General features: G+C 34.5%; 1 protein-coding gene across 1 annotated transcript in view; it reads left to right on the top strand.

The window, feature by feature from the left end:
• Positions 1–2,974, top strand: part of LOC145241520 (RNA-binding protein RO60-like) — a 224,191-nt gene extending 221,217 nt beyond the window's left edge. Inside the window, exon 7 of the mRNA XM_080104563.1 lies at positions 2,280–2,974. Coding sequence (XP_079960689.1) covers positions 2,280–2,412 — 133 coding nt within the window. The 3' untranslated portion in view covers positions 2,413–2,974. The remainder of the gene's footprint in view (positions 1–2,279) is intronic.
• The last annotated feature ends 14,554 nt before the right edge of the window (positions 2,975–17,528 follow it).

The following is a 17,528-nucleotide window of genomic DNA, read 5'->3' as shown; positions in this document are numbered from 1 at the left end:
ACACGCACACATTTTCGTTTTTATATTTATAGACTAGCGAGGGGTACCCGGCGTTGCCTGGGTGTTTGGAGGTGTGTGTGGAAACTCCGGGGGTGGGGGGGGGGGAGTTAAAAAAAAAAAGTAAGTATGAGGATCGAACCCGAACCGTTGAGGCAAGGTTGTAAATTAAAGTATGGAAAAAGAAACGTGCGACGTTAACCATTGCCCCACCGCGAGATGCTAACGGAAACACGTTTGAATTTATTTAATTACTTGGATTTAGCAGGTGCCCATTTTAATGAGTTAATGAGGTTAAGTTTGACTGCGGGATAGTATTTACTGCTGAACGCTTTTTCCCCCCCACCCCCCAAGATGTTATAGGAAAAATACTAACCCACATGCGGCGAGCGACAAATCTTGAATATTTATCTTCCCGAAATCGAGCAAATTAAATAGACAGGCGAGCTTCATTGTTAACTTGTGAGATATTACGATTTATATGTGATATAAAAAGTTTTAAAAAGTTGTGAACCGACCGACCGCTTTTCTGAAAGAAGCCTTTTGTAGACACACAGAAAAAGCGAACACACATACATACATACATTTTCGCTTTTATATTTATAGATTATTGAGAGGAAATATTTTTATATAAGACAATTCCAATAAAATAGCTTAATATACAAGATAGAGCAAAGTAAGATCTTTGCCACTTCTTCTGGACGTTGGATTTTACAATTTTGCACTTTACTTTCGATATGTGACTTATTAACTAGTATAGAATATAAAACTAACTTTCATCACTATTCCTGGGACACCATTTTCGGAATACATATCCTTTTCTTGATTAATCCAATTCTCGCATTGATCACCTTAAATTGATATCCTTATCTATGTTCTTTTAAAAAAAATATTTTTTAACTAATTTTCAATGTATGTGCTAAATAGCAAAATTTATGGTTATTCATAATGATTATTTTGCTAAATACATTTCCTCTGAAAATATGAGCCATGCTTTGAAAATTCATGGATTAAGGAAAGAACTTTAAATTTCTTGTATTTTTTATTTCAAATAATAAATTTTTTGTTTAAAAATTCTATATTTTTGCTTCAAAAAATTTAACTATAAATCCTACAATTCTTATATATATATATATATATATATATATATATATATATATATATATATATATATATACTAGACTACCTGTGATCCATTGGGTCAGTATGTTATATTAGCTATGGAATTCATGTATGGGCGTGACACTTGTGACGTAACGAAAATAGTTTTTTTTTGACATAACAGAAACATTTCTATGAAAGTATATTAAAATGAAAAAAGAATAAAGATAGATTTCTATGAGTCGTTCTGTTTATTATAATTGATTATTTTTGAAAAAACTACCCCCGACAAGCCACTAAGTCCCACCCCTTCACAGTAGAGATCCCTAAGTGCAAGAAAGCCTTTTACTCCAGTAGTTTCTTCCCCAGAACTGCAGGTCTTTGGAACTCCCTTCCAGTATTCTGCTTTCCCAACTGTACTGATATGCAGAAGTTCAAGTGTACTTGAACAAACATCTTTCTACTCATCCCTCTTCATAATGTCCCTGCAAATTATGTCCTTGATAGTAGCCCCCTGCTTCAAAGTGGCACTGTGCCTTGTTTGGGGTGAAAATTGAATAAAAAAAAGAAAAGAAAAAAAGTTACTGAATTATAAGTGGTTGGCCATACTTATAGGTAAATGTGCACTGAACAGATACCATAATACCTATTATAGTTAAATTCAAATTTTGATATATCTGCTTTTTTTTTTTACATCGTTCATTTCTGTATTACGTTTAAGTTATTTTAAACCCCACTCTTCCCATGTTAAATAATAATTTCGAAATAATAACGTTAATATTCCAGCGTCCCAATTGTTCTTTTGTTTTTTTGTTTTTTTTCGCGTTTAAATTATCCAAATAAACACTTTTTAATACTGTCTGCTTTTTTTTTTTTTTTTTACATCGTTCATTTCTGTATTATGTTTAAGTTATTTTAAACCCCACTCTTCCCATGTTAAATAATAATTTCGAAATAATAACATTGATATTTCAGTACGCAGGTCATGCGCGCATGCGCAACCGGTTGTCATAAGATTAAAAATTCCAAGTTTTAAAAAGTTGTGAACCGACCGATGTCATAATCTGGAAAGTGGGTTACATACATCGTTACAAGGTCATTTGAGTTTTATAATTATATAGATATATATAAAACATGTTTTGATTTCTAAATAATAACAGACAATCTCTTCTTTTTTGTAGATATATCAACTGTGCCATGTCAACGAACCGATTGCGATTTGCTGATCCTTCTGATAGTGGCATGTTGGATATTGCTGGTTTTGATGAGAACGCCCCAAGGGTCATCCATGATTTTGTGCTCGGCAACCTCTGACATTTCACTGTCAGATTCTTGACCTTTGTTTTCTACCACCACCACCACCACCGCCACCAACGTGTGCATCACCACTGATACACTCACCTTCTCCTCTTCTTCCTCCTCCTCTGTTCTACTTTTTACTTCTGTTTCTGTCCCTTCCCTCCCCTTTCCAGACTCAGATTTTGTTTTCCTACCCATTTGTTACAGGCGATGCAGCAACGGACGTTATCATTTATCGTTATCTCAGCTTTGCTATCGCTATTATTAATTATCGGCCGCAACAACTGCTCGGAAAATATTGCTTTCTTGTTTTTTTTTTTCTAAATTATTTTAATTATTTTACTTATTCTAGTCAGAGCAACAACAACAACAACAACAACAACAACAACAAATGTTCTGTCCCAACGGCTGTCAGTTTGATTGTCTCAGGTTTTTAAAAATTCTTATGGTAAAAAAAAAAAAAAATCCCAAATTTTCTTTGATTTCACAATCAATATTCAAAGAAAAAAAAAACAAATTAAAAGTAATTCCACACTTCTTGAACTATTGAAACCTAAAAAATGTTTTGGAAAAACAATTATTGTCAACAAACCAAATCTTTTGTAAAAGAGTTACACCATTAACAGAAAAATAAGTTTTTGTAAAAAAAAAAAATTCCCATCAGTCATATACAGTTATATGTATACATTCATACAACATAATCATGTTGACACACTGGTTCCCATTAGATTACTGAAGTTAAGCATCATTGAGCCTAGTCAGTACTAAAATGGGTGACCATTTGAGATTGATGAAGCCCTCATTTCTCGCAGTACAAGATTAAAAGGGGCAAGGTTCAGCTCTCATGTTGAGATTGTTTAAACTGTTATTTCTTGATATACTAAATGTATAAGGTTAGGGTTAGAGTTCAGGTCTCCACATTGAGATCGATGAAACTCTCATTTCTTGCTGTAAAAATGCAGAATAAATGCCACCATGGAATGCATCACGGAATAGTAGACAGCTGTCTGCGTTAATTTGATGTATAAGAAAGACAATTTCTTATGCAAATCCTCAATGACATGAATGGATTACCACACTGAAGCAACACTCCCTCTAGATGGATTGAATCAACTTCATCCAATGGAGGAAATTTCATGAGAATATCAAATTCACCATCAATTCCCAATGACTTGTCTATTCTCATCTTATCTCGTTCTTGGGAGATGATGATGTTAAGTTTTTGTAGAGAGGTGTAGAACCAGTGTGTCAACATGATTATACTGTATATAAATTGTACAAAAACACAGAATAAATAAACACCACTGTGGAGTGTGTTGTGGACAGCTATCTGTGTTAATTTATGTGCAGGCAGAAACATAAGAGAAACAAAATTCTTATGCAAAAATTCAATAACTTTAATGGATTCCATCCTCTTCAGTAAATAATAAAACTTTTTTTTTTTTACAATCTGAATTTTGTCTGTTTTTGAGTGGCAGGATTGGGGGGGGGGGCTCTTTTCCAAAAGATCTGATAAACTATGCACTTTAAAACAATTGATAGTTTGAAAGAAGTATAGTCTATAAAATGATACAAAACTAGTTATCTGGACTATGTTCTTAGTTATGGGCACAAAGTATATTCATGCAGCAACCCTTCTTTTAAACATGTCTCATTGTATAAATCTGATTTTTAAAAAAATCTGTAGTTTTTTATTAGCTTTTTATGTACTTTCATGAGCACTGATATTTTTTTTTTTTTTTTTTTTCCATTAAAAAAAATGTAAATTTGTTTGAATCGGAATAGTCCAACTTTTTTGACTGACTTGATTCGATTGTCGGCATTGGTGAAAGTGGTGCTATGGAGCAGATTGGAATCCAAGTTGGCATACCCAGATCGTCAGTAGATGTCATTAGCCACTTCAGTACTGCCACCTCCTTTCTTACCAATGATATAATTGCATAAATTAGTTGCCAATTGGACAACAATTTTTCACAAAAACATTACAATAACTATTATTATGCTTATTGAGATTTTTATTATTATTGCTCTTATTGAAAATTAGTATTAATATACTAGCTGTTCCGACTTAGTGTTGCTCAGGATTTATCAATGTTGTTTTAATGCAAATCTTTTGTTCAGTGTTATAGCTTGTATATCAATAAAATATCATGTTTATCAAAAATAAATCATAATGATTTTTTAGACCTTTTAAAGTTAATACAATTTTCTGCAACCTAACATTATTGTATAGAAATAATGTTTCTTCCATTAAAACGTTTTTCAATATAAAGGATTCAAAGAGATTCTGGCTTTTCATGGCTTGTGAGTCAATTTTCTATCCCACAAAACTTGTAGATGTTGTTGCTAGGTCATGTGGTGTAGCACATTGTAACTTTTTTCTATTTTTATTTTATTATGCATTCCCAAATATGATGGCATCAGTTATTGTTGTTTACAAACTAGTGAAACATAGTCATGATAAGTAGGGATGGGCAGTGAAAGTGAAAATGATTGGGTTTTTTTAATTAACAAATAATCAATACAAGAATTCAGGGAAATTATTTGATCTTAATGAAATTTTCAATATATATTAATATATAATATTTATTTTATTTAAAATAAATGAATGATCTTTACAGGCCTCTTAAATTACTTTTCTCCTTTCTCCCTTCATTGTTGGGACAATGTGACCACCTTTTTAAGGAGTAAAAGCTGGTGTTGTGTTCTTGACAGAAACAGCAACTTGTCTCTTGTTAACATTTACAATTTGGCTCATTGGTTAGCAATGTCCTCCACTTCTTCCTTTTTGTTTTTCCTGGTTCTTGTAATAATGAGTAGAAATTAAAAAGAACAATAAATAACTCCATTATTGTCTTCTGGGGTTTAGTTATTACTTTTTTCAGAAATTTGCAGCAATGTAAATATAGATGAACTGCAATTTCCAGATCCACCCCGTAGACGTTGCAGATCTCAAAAAAGACATCTAGTCATTTTAATGCTGTACATCCAAAAAGACAGAATCAGTCTCGCTTCTCTTCCATGTATTTCATCCCATGATGTGATATTCTGCTATGTAGTGATAATTTTTAAATCTGTAAACTTCCAATGGAATTTTCCACATTTTTATTTAATTTTAATCTCATGCAGAAATTTACAAATTTAACCTTACTTTACTTACTCTAAATTTATGCAGTAGCATTTATATTACTTTATTGGATGGTCTGTATCTAAACTACTACTCTCTCAAAGTTTAACGGTCAACATTTTTTTAAATAGAAATAATAAATTAAGACAAAATAAAATTGTATAAATATAAAAAATATGGAGGCACAATTTTTTTATTTCGATGCTTTTTTTAAAAAAATATTTAATGATTTTCTTTTTAATCTAATATATAAAATAATGTTGACTAGATTTTCAGAGTTGTATATAAATAGCATTTAAGCTGATAAATTACACTTTAATTATGATTAGCCAATTTTCATTTGTTATTGTTATACCATGTTATTAGTAATGGACTAACATACTTCAGTACAATTTACTTTATACAAATACTTAATCTGATGTATCAGTTTTCTAATATGTAGAAATTCTTAAACAGTCATTCAAAAAGAAAAATCAGCAAAGAGGAATAACTCTTATTGTTTTAGTAAAAGTTATAATTCTTTACTTGCTTTTTAGTTTTCATTGTTTTGGGCCTTGTGTTAATCAGATATGAGTCCATAATGATGTGGTTATGACATTATATTTGGGAAGCATTATGTAAAGGGCAATCTGGTTTCAACCACTCTAGCATTTTTTTTTATTTTTATAAACATTTTAGGATGTGGTGAAGAACTCTTCAGAAAATTTCAATCTCATGAAGATAATTTGCGTTAAGCTTACAATAGCAAACTTTTTTCAATTCCACCTCACACACACTCCTAAAATTAAAAGTTAGACTTAAATAACATTAAAACAGACAAGTTAAACTTTGCTTCTGACAAGCAAACTTTCATTTGTTATTGTTGGACTATGTTATTTGCAATAGACTTACATACTTTGTCACAATTTATTAGTTCGATTCAGCAGTTTTTTTAATATGTAGAAATTCTTAAATAGTCACTTTAAAATAAAAATCAGCAAAGGGGGATAACTGCCATTCTTTTAGTAAGAGTTATCGTTCCTTACTTGCTTTTTATTTCATTCAAGATTTAATATCAGTTACATTTTTTCATTCTTTTCTTTATAAACAAAAGCAAAAGCTCATTGACTTATTATTCATTTTTTTTAATTATGTCTTCATTCATTGTTATTACATCTAAACAAAGGTCACTTTTAGCTGAACATAAAAATATGTTAGGGTTATAGAACATATAAATTTGAATATAATGGATTCTGGGCAATGTTAAGTTGGTACAGCTAGTCTAATATATCATTTTAGTTCCTTTCTCGATTTTTGTCATCAATAGCTTTCTTCCTACAAAATCAATATTTGATTTTGATTTGTCAATTCTTTTAATGAATCGTTGCAACACAATGTTCAGAAAAATAAAATGTAATTCGATTTAATTCCATCCAGAAAATGCTTTGATCAAGTCAGAATTATTTTCATGCAGACGCCAGCCAGCTGAAAAAAGGGGACGGAGCTCTGTATTCATCAATACAAAGTTACCTTGATTACTTAATCAAGAACAAGGATTTCTTAGAAAGCTTTTATACGCAAACCTTTTCGATCAACATGTTCAGCTTAAATGTTCAACCCTGCAGTCTAATATGATCCAAGAAACAAAATACTCCATTGTGAACCACTGTGTTTCCAGGAAAAAAAAAAGAAAAAAAAACGCATGTGACCCACTGGGTCATCTATTGAGCTCAGGTTAGATTGGGAAAAGATGAGTTCACAAAGCCAGGTAAATTATAAAAAAAATAAAAAGACAAAATCGGAAATTAGTTTCTAGTTGCTATACCCCTCCCTCTCATTCCCCCCTTGTCTCGGTTTCTCTCAATCTCTCACTCTTTCTCTAGTTATTGGTTAAATATTAGTAATATTTGTGTTGATATTCCTTACATGTTTATAATGGAGTATTCTGTTTTATAGTTTTATTACCTTGAACATAAACAGGGAGAAACAGAGTTAGAGAAGGGAGAATGATAGATACTTTATAAAATTAGTTTCTTTCTATTTGTTATATCCCCTCTTTCTCATTCCCTTTCTTCTCTTACTCTTTTGCTTCCCCAGATGTTTATAATGGACTACTCCAATCTTCTGTTTTATAGTTTTATCACCTTTAATATAAACAGAATGAGAAAGAGAATGACAGAATCAAGAATGATATATATCGGAGTGAGGGGAGGAATAAAAACATGTAGTGAGAGTAATAGACAGAAACTTAGTAAAAGATGGACCACTTAGTGAGCTGCAAATTACTGTTAATTAGAAAAATAAAAATGGATTTTTTAAAACATAACTCAATCCTTATGCCAAGGAATATTTTATTATGCATTTTGTGTGATTAAAATATATACAAAGAAGCTGTAAATAATAAACATTGATTAACTCGGCTTTAGTATTATTATTATCATCATAATTATAATAGTAATAGTAATAATACTAAAGCTGAGTTAATCAATGTTTATTATCATAATAATAATAATAATAAGTCGTTTATTTCATTGATACACTCAGTTTTTGAGACGAGGATTGATAATTTACATTATTTTTACTACTATTCTCACATTTCAGTTGATGTAACCTCCGACCTTATTCAGGAGCATATTTTATAAAATTTTTAATCTTTATGTAAAACTTGGGAACCTATATGAAATTTTCGAACTAAATGCTTTATTTAATCCATGGAAGTAGATTGTTCTTGTCTCGTCACTCATATCCAGATAGAAATGTTATTATGTTATTGTTAGTTATTATCACCTTTAATAAGGATTAAACCTTCAACCTATAGAAAGCTCACTTAGAACTGAATACTAATTGATGCCTTTAATCCATGGACCCAATAAAACTTTCAAAATGAACGATTTATTTAATCTATGAGGATAGATTGTTCTTATTCTGTCAGCTATGACCAGGTAGAAGTGATTTTATTCATCATTGGTACAATAAATAACGGCATTGAGTAACAATCAGTTCTGGAGGTTAAAGGTTTATGCCTCACTATAGGTAATAGTAAAAAATAAAATAAAAATTACTTAATACTTTTACCTTGATATGGCTATCAGAACAAGAACAATTTACCCCCATGGATTAAATAATGAGTTCAGTTCAAAATTCTGTATAGATTCCTCGAGTTTGACAAATATTCCCAATTTTGATATGAAAATTCCAAGGCTCAAAAGGACGTACCTGGAAAAGGTCTGCAATAACATTGGTTGAAACATTGAAAATACCATCAAAGATGAGAATAGTAGTCCGAATAATCCAAATCATTGATCCTCATCTAAAAAGTTCTGAAACCTATTGCTTAACTTTTGATACAACACCCAATAAAAATGCGAGAAGTATTTTCTCATTTAAAAATGCCTAAGTGCCTTACAACAACATCAAAAAATTCTGAATGTGTGAATTTGAGGAAAAAATGCAAGTCATGCTGGCAGACATGTTAACAGGTTTGTTTATCTTCAACTTAATTCATTCAATTTGTTAGCTCTGAAGATTTTGTTTCACGATAAATGTTGATAGTTATTAAAGAATAAAATTAAGTATGAACTTTTTACTGTACAGAAAACCAAATTTTGTTGTTTGATGTAAATTTGATAAGAAATAATAAAGGCTCTGATAAATAGTAAATAAATGTTTTTTGAATTTTATTTATTTATTTTTGTAATTATCATTTTAAAACTTTTTTTTTCCAACCAATTTTGTTTTTGTTAAACAGGGTGATCTCCCCCAACCTCCCTCAGCCCCCACCCAATAAATAAAAAAAAAATGCCACAAAAACTGTTAGGCATTCATGATTGGTGGATGAGTCAATTATAGACTGAATTTTATTTGTACCAAATATGATTGATGGTCGTCTGTTGGAATAACAAGAATCATCTTCTAAGGTCATCCATTAATCAATGATGAAGCATTCACAAAGCATTCATGAGGCGCACTCACTTAGCCAGAAGCTCCAATGCCGAAAAGCCAATGTTCTTCACCAGGAAAGTTTTGATTTTATTCAATACTAGCAGGGGTACCTGGCATTGCCCAGGTGTGTGGAGGTGTAGTAAGGAACGCAAGGGTGGGGGAATAAAAAAAGTGGTAGTAGTGGGAGGGGCACCATGTGAAGGTTTGCTACTTCCCCCCGATGATGAGACTATAACAGCAGGAATAAAAATGAAGTCCTACCAGACCCAAAAGAAACATTCCCCCTTGGTAGAAAAAAATGAGTGACTCTAAATAGAGCCAGAGCCAAAGTAGGCAAAACAAAAGACAATCTCCACAAGTGGGGCATAGACACCTCACCTTTATGTCCATGTGGAGAGGTACAAACGATGCACAACCTTAGAGAAAACTGCCGATTGGGTTCTCATTGCTCAAACCAAGACCTTAAGGAGGCAAACAGCACTGTCATGCGATGGGTTAATTTGTATTGCGATAAGATATGATGATTTAATCTATGGGGATAGTTTGCTCTTGTATCATCAACCATGACCAGGTAGAAGTCTTAAGTAATTCATAATTGTATTCACAGCATCACCTGCACTGTGCTACAGTGTGTAAATCTTTGCTTTCCTGTTGTTTCCAATCTGTTTTTGTTTTCCACATTATTATATAAGCAACAAAATGCAGTGTTGATTTTAAAACTTCATCTACCAATTTTCATAAAACACAACCTGACAAAACAAACTCAGCCTTGAATTCCAAAAGAAACCAAAACTACATTCTAATCTTTAACTCGTATTTGAATAGCCCATTTATGTCAAATATTGAGCAAGTATGTCAGTTCGACCTTCTGTGTACTAAAGTAAACATGACATCACCAAAAGAGAGAGAAGTGAAGAGAAAAGTGGTTAGTCAGTTGGAACTCTTGGAGAGAACAGGACAGTTAGAGATGACTTAAGATTAAAAATAAACAAAGGGTCCAGATATTCGTAGTTTGGGATGCTCCTCTCTATTGCTGGCAGAAGAGAAGGCAATGCCAACATCCCAATAAATGATCCGTTCTCCAAATTGATCATTTTTTGCTTCTTTGCACTGTTGTGAAACATTAATTTCTGGCATCCAAAGGTCTGAGTCACAGCTAGTTGGTAGCCTACGACAAAGTTATTGGTTTCCCCCTGCCTCCCCCTCAAGGTAAGAGGTAATGAGGCTCTCAAAGTCAGAAGTCACGGGTCAAGGTCAAAGGTCAAGTGTAAGGTCACTGAATGTGATGTTCAAGACCAAGTCGCCACGAGTCAGTAACGGACGACAAAGTTAAAGGCTTTCCTCCCCGCCTCCCCCAAAAGGTCAGAAGTTGAAGGTCTGGTGGCCCTCAAGGACAAAGGTCACAGGTCAAGGTCAAGGGCCAAGTGTAATTAGGTCACCGAATGTGATGTTTGCAACCGAGTAGCAGCAAGTTGGTAGCGTAAGGTAAGAGGTTGAAGGCCTCAAGGTCATAGGTCAAGCGTCAAGTGTAATTAGGTCAACAAATGTGATGTTGCAACCGAGTCGCAGTGAGTCCGTAACAGACAACAAAGTTAAAGGCTTCCTTCCTGCCTCCCTCTCAAGGTCAGAGGTCAAACATCACATGGCCCTCAAAGTCAAAGGTCAGAGGTCACGGATCCAGGTCAAGGGTCAAATGTAATTAGGTCACAATGTGATGTTAACTCTTAAGGTCAAAAGTCAAGGTCAGAGGTCACGAGCCAAGGTGAATATTACCATGTAATCATAAACATTTCTTTTTTCTCACGGAGAGCAACTCCTGTGAGATGATTTGGTCAATGATAACCAACCTGTACCCCTTTCTCTCCAACAACATCCAGCGAGTGATGTCACCAGATTTGTCTGCTCTGGGTCTCGTTTGGCTATTGGGACTGAGCTGTTTCTTTGACAAGGATCCAGGTTGATGAGGACAGGTTACTGCTCTCCTCACTTTGCTTTTGATAGAGTGTACAATCCGTTCAGCCCTCGTTTCTTCAGTCGGCATCGCTGGAATGTAGAGATCATTTCAAACCAAAAGAAGTAAAGAATAACAAATCAATAACTGCAATTGTTATTTTAAAAAAAAAAGAAAGATAATTCATCACTGAAAGTTACAAAACTCTGATCATTCTTAAGTTTGAGTCAAGATGCAAATGCTTAGGGACTGGCGGCTCCTATTAGTAAAGTCGGGGTGATCAGCCCTAAATCTGGGGGATTGTTTTTTCACAGTGTGGATTCAGTGGCTTGCAACTGAGTGAGACTTAAGTCAAGGTTCCTTTCCTCTGAATGGTGTGGTTCCCTCGACGGCCAAGCAGAGTGTATCTTTTGCTTTCTTTCTTCTGTGTCTAGCCTTCAACAAACATACTTCACTCTTGTTAATCTGTTGTGCTTGCTGAAGTCACACTAATCAGCATGTGTGTGCTCAACATAAACACTTTACACAGTATGTAAGACGTTCCTCTAAACTTACTTACATATACATCTGCATACATCTTTCGAAGACTTTGTTGTCCATATTCTCATGGACATAATTTCAAAACAAGTCTTGTCAGGCTCATGAGGAACAAATGTTTTTTGCATACTTCATTATTTTCAAGTTGTTACTTTATTTTCATTGGTGAATGCTTGTATTTGAGCACTAAACGTTGGCCAAATCTCCTCATCTTCCATTCAGAATTTTGCTAGGAATTTTACTAATTGTGCAGATAAATAAAGATATGAATATAAGGTGAGAAATTTTTAAGAGTAAAATTCCAGTTTACGAGGGTGGTGCAATAAGTAATGCCCCTGACCCACTTCCAGTTGTCTGATCTAGCTGAAATTTTGCATGTGCAATGATTTATATCTCTACGGGTTATGTGGCAAATTACAGCTCTCAACTAATTGTGGTTTCTGTTTTACAGGTGTTTGAACTGAGTCAGGTGTGAAATGGAGCCTGTTGAATGTCAAGCAGTGATCCGGTTTTTGTATTTGAAAGGATGCACACCACAGGAGACTTTTGATGAAATGAAAGAAACTTATGGTGATAATGCCCCATCATAGGCCTTGTAAAACGCTGGCATCGTTAATTCAAACATGGCCGGAAGTCTGTGGAAACAGTTCCCAGACCTGGTCGCCCCCTCCCCTTCTGCCATTGATGAGGCATCTGTCCGTCAAGTTGAGGCTGCCATTTTGGAAGATCGGCGCATTACTATTCGCCAAATAGCCCAAGATGTCAAGATTAGTACAGGGTCTTTGGGAACTATCATTCATGACCATTTGCATATGCATAAGGTGTCTGCCAGATGGATTCCCAGGTTGCTCACACCATTCCAAAAGCGAGAACACGTTGAGTGCTTGAGGATGAATTTGGAGATGTGCCAAGAAGATGAGTCAAAGTTTTTCAAAAGACTGATTACACAGGATGAAACCTGGGTCCATCACTATGATCCAGAGACCAAAGCCCAGTCAATGCAGTGGAAGCACTTGGACTCACCACCTCCAAAGAAGGCAAGGGTGCAGCCCTCCGCTGGCAAGGTCATGCTCACAGTCTTCTGGGACCAGGACAGAGTAGTGATGACAGATTTCCTGGCAAATGGTACCACAATTACAGGAGCCTATTATGCTTCATGTTTGAGGAAATTAAGGGAAGCTATCAAAATCAAGAGGCGGGGCAAGATCAGCAAAGATACCATCCTCCTGCAGGACAACGCTCCAGTCCACAACACACATGTCGCCAGATCAGAAGCACAGGCGTGTGGTTATCAAATCCTTCCCCATTCTCCCTACTCTCTTGACCTTGCACCCTCTGACTTTCACCTCTTCCCAGCTATGAAGTTGTTTTTGAAAGGAAAGCGTTTCCCAGATGATGCAGCCTTGATTTCTGAAGTCACGTTGTGCTTGGAAGACCAACCTAGGGTGTTCTACAAAAATCGATCTCCAGAGCTGCATCAAACGATGGGAGAAATGCATAACTCTGGGTGGTTTCTATGTAGAGAAAGACTAATAACTTTACCAAGTTTCGTTGCTCTAATGCTATGGGAAGTGGGTCAAGGGCATTACTTATTGCACGCCCCTGGTATAAGATATTTTTACTTATTAGTATACCATCCCTCTTTTCTTTTTTAATGGTTCTTGATTATCACAAGGACCTGATAGTTCTCCATAACAAAAGAGAGGAGAGTTCTGAAGTAAGGGAGATAATTAAAAAATATTTTTATCAGCCAGTTTGAAACAATTTCAGCAGTAAGTTTAACAATCTCATAAACAAACTTGATTCAAGTTATCTCCCCTAAACCATATTGACAACTAGTGAGAATGACTCTTTAGTTTAGAAGTATGAAAAAGATTTGCACATGCATGATGCATGATTCAAAATTCAGATTTTGCCCCCAACTTTTTTTTTTTTGTTGAGTTCCAAGGCTAGCGGTTATCTCTGCTTGGTTTTCTGATTTTTATAAGGTTTCATACCATTGATGTTGTATCGTCAAATTTAAGTTTTAAGCAGTTTAAAGGAAATACCCAGATGCATGGCCTTTTCAGTATGGCACTTTTTTCTACTGGTTGTAAGATTTGTGTCCAGAATAATTTCTACAACAGCATGAAGGATTACAAGAAATATCAGCAGGGGCAAATTCTCGTGGCTTGAGATTTTGAATATACTTCCTTTCTGGTTTGTCCAATCTGAAACCAGCTCTCAGTCACGTGACTGGGTTTATGAAAGTAATTTTCTCTCTTTCTTCCCAAATCTTGGACTGACAACTCCATATAGCACAAACCTGTCCCCAACTTCTGAACTAAGATGGAGATCAAATAATCCAGCATAGCAACCGAATTTCAATACGCAACATAAATGAACTCTTATCTTCCTACAGTGCTGTCTCTAATCTTTTGTGCCTGTCTATACACGTGAGCACACATTTCTACTACTAACTAACATAGATGAACTGTTTCTCTTTAAAAAGGCCTTTCTAATCTTTAATCTTTGTTTCCATACAGGAACAATTTCCATGACTAACCGTTTCTTTATACAAATTTTTTAACGAAGATAATCAATAAAGTTGTTATTTAATGTTAGAATGAGACTTCTTATCTTCATTTCTACAAAGTTATATTTATTTTGCATTGCCCAATGCATTCTTCATGTCCACCTAGGCAACATATGTCTGTTTTCAAGTATCATATTTATAATGTAGGAATTATGTTTGTTAATGAACATTCCCTTATTGGTACCATTTATTATTTCCCTCTTGCATATTGTTGTTCAAAGAAAATGTGATATCTGTAGATAGCTAAAAATATCAGGATAAACAAAGTTAAAGACCTGTAGCAATTACATAACTATGCTTTATTTTCTTTTGCATGTTCTCACTCGTGGAGTGATACAATAAGAATATTTTTCATATAGGTGACGATTTACGTTTATAAGCAAGCCATTTTCCTGCAAGATATAAATAGTTCCATTTAAGACAATGTAACAAGATGGTTATCCCTCTTCTCGCCTATAACAATAGTTTTACTAGACGAGATGCAACTACCTCGACTTGATTATATTTCTAGACTATGTACATATCAATTGGATCAACTCTTGTCTTATTTTCTTATTTTCATAACTCTCTCTAGATAATGTTATGTGTTGACAAAATTGTTCAATAAAATTGATTTATACAAGCACCAACTGTGAATTTAATATTCCTTCGAAACTTCCTTCTTTGGAAGAAGCTGGTTCAAGCTGCCAAGGGTGAATTCTGTACAACAAACAAACAAACAATAAAATTTGTAGAGAAGTTTGTCCTTTCAGCCAAAACTTGCTAACTTATGTTCATTTCAAACAAGACCAGATGCAGTGGCTAAAAGTCTTGTTCAAGATGTCACTGTGACAAGATGTATAACTCATGGACTCATTTACATTTTTATAGAATAAAAAAATTTTTTACCGCTTTGTAGAAAGGGCATTTTAAACCATTTTAATTTATTTTATGCATATTTTTATTATTTCAACATATCATCATGATTAATTTATAACGTTTTTCTTTCACATTATTAAAGCATCATTCATATTTTTCTGACATATTATCACCCATGTTGAGTCAAAAACATTCTTTAGTCAACAGAAAGAAATCCATCTTCCATCATAATAATGTTTGCCCTTGTAATATTTGCTGTTATCTCTTTTAAACGTTTGTGACATGAAATTGAGTAGTCACTTGTATTTTCCTGAAGATTCCAAAGTGTATTTCATTTCTTTTCAGTCCGAGTCCAGTTTATGTTGTTCATTTCTTAGTGCAAATTTCTTTTGACGAGGTACAGTGTTCTTTAGGCAGAGTCACCATTGTAATATTTGCTGTTATCTCGTTTGAATAAAACACAACACAAATACTAATTTGAAGGATTATTTTATTTTCTGTTAACACTGCGAACATAGTAAGATGACATGAGTATAGCAGTCGTCAAAACACGTGTGTACTGGACGTCAACTCAGTGAACTCTGCCTCGTTCTCGTTGAAAAGGCACCAGCATGCTCTACTTGGATGGTAGCAGCAGGCTGGTAGGGGAGGAGTCAGTAAGCAGGGTGACTAGGTGTAAGGAAGGGTTAAGGAGTGAGAATTGTCTTTTACACTGTAGGGAAGAGGAAGGTTTAATATAGTGCTGAAGAGGATGGTAGTAGTGGTTTTGGTTTTGTGACCTAAATCTTTGGTCAGTACACCCTCACACAGAACTATTAATCAATGATATCCTAGGAAAATTTAATTGGGAAATTTTGCCTAGTTTTGCATATTCTCCTGATCTAGCTCACTCGGATTATCACTTGTTTCAAGGATTACAAAACCATCTAGATGGTATTAGGTTAACATCACGAAAACCAAAGAATTGTAGAAGCAGCAACACTGGTTTGAATCTTAGGTTTATAAGCTCAGTGATGATTAGTGCAGGCATTCAAGTTCCCTTATGACTTGCCCAATCAGATACCACTTCAGGAAAGCTGAGCACGTGACAGTTTATAAAATGGCTTAAAGCACTGCAACTTCTTCTTTCTTGGTTAGAACGCGGTACTGACAACAACTTAATGTTGCAGGACCAACCCAGAAACTTCTCTGTTGGTCTGCAACAGAACCCACCCGAGCTTTTGGCCTTGGATTTGACTTTGACAAAAACATAATAATACACTATAGTTACTGCAAGACCCTGACTTTAATATGGTAAACTTACAATTTTCTCTTCAAGCATGACTTCCTAATCTCCGTTCATACTCATTTTATTACTCTCTTCTTTGATATTCACTCTCGTAACAAAGATAATCAATAAAGTTGTTTCTTCGTGTTAGATTGGGTGATCATTTGGGAATTCCATTTGCTTATCTTGCCATTGTTTCCAAGGTCTTGGACCTCTCCTTGATATAGGGCCCAAGCAGTGCTGATTCAGAAGAAGTGTGCTTAGGAATTGTGCAAGCCTTGCCTCACAATTACACATGCAGCCAGGTGTCCATTGTCTTTTGAAACTGAACGGAGATATCGATATGTTAGAATGAGACTTTGTTCTATTCTACAGAATTTTGCAAATGAGGCATTTATAAGCTCGTTGACAGATGGAATCAAGTTATAGAGAGCATAGATTGTTATTGTTATGAATAAAGATTTTCAAAAAGAATATGGTTTTTCATTGCCAAGAAATTTTCAAGCAGCAAAAACGTTTGCACCGACACGATATATGGCCAAACCAACCTGTTTCTAAAACTCTTTCTAGGCCATTGTGTTGATGAAACTGTTAAATTCATGTATATTGTAGTTTGTTTATAACCTATTGACTCTTTTCAAGTAAGGCTAGGAAGATGGATACAGGCGCAGACCCTACTACAAAATAGTGATACTACAAGCTTCTCAGCAACTGAATAAGGGATTTTTTGCTTGGTCTCCAAAAAAAGTCTAAACCATTCTTTGCCCTGTTGATTGCGGTGTAATACTTATCCTGTGCAGTTCTAGGCGGTCCAACCTCCCAGATTTTGCCATCTCTCTTTGAGAAGGGGTTATTTTATTATCATCGCCTGAAGCGCCTTTACCGAGAATGCCGA

The sequence above is a fragment of the Euprymna scolopes genome, chromosome 20 (assembly GCF_053919585.1).
Source record: "Euprymna scolopes isolate OS-2025 chromosome 20, ASM5391958v1, whole genome shotgun sequence".
Classification (NCBI taxonomy): Eukaryota; Metazoa; Mollusca; class Cephalopoda; order Sepiida; family Sepiolidae; genus Euprymna; species Euprymna scolopes.
Note: the sequence above shows the minus strand (reverse complement) of the source record. Positions and strands in the feature narration are given on the sequence as shown.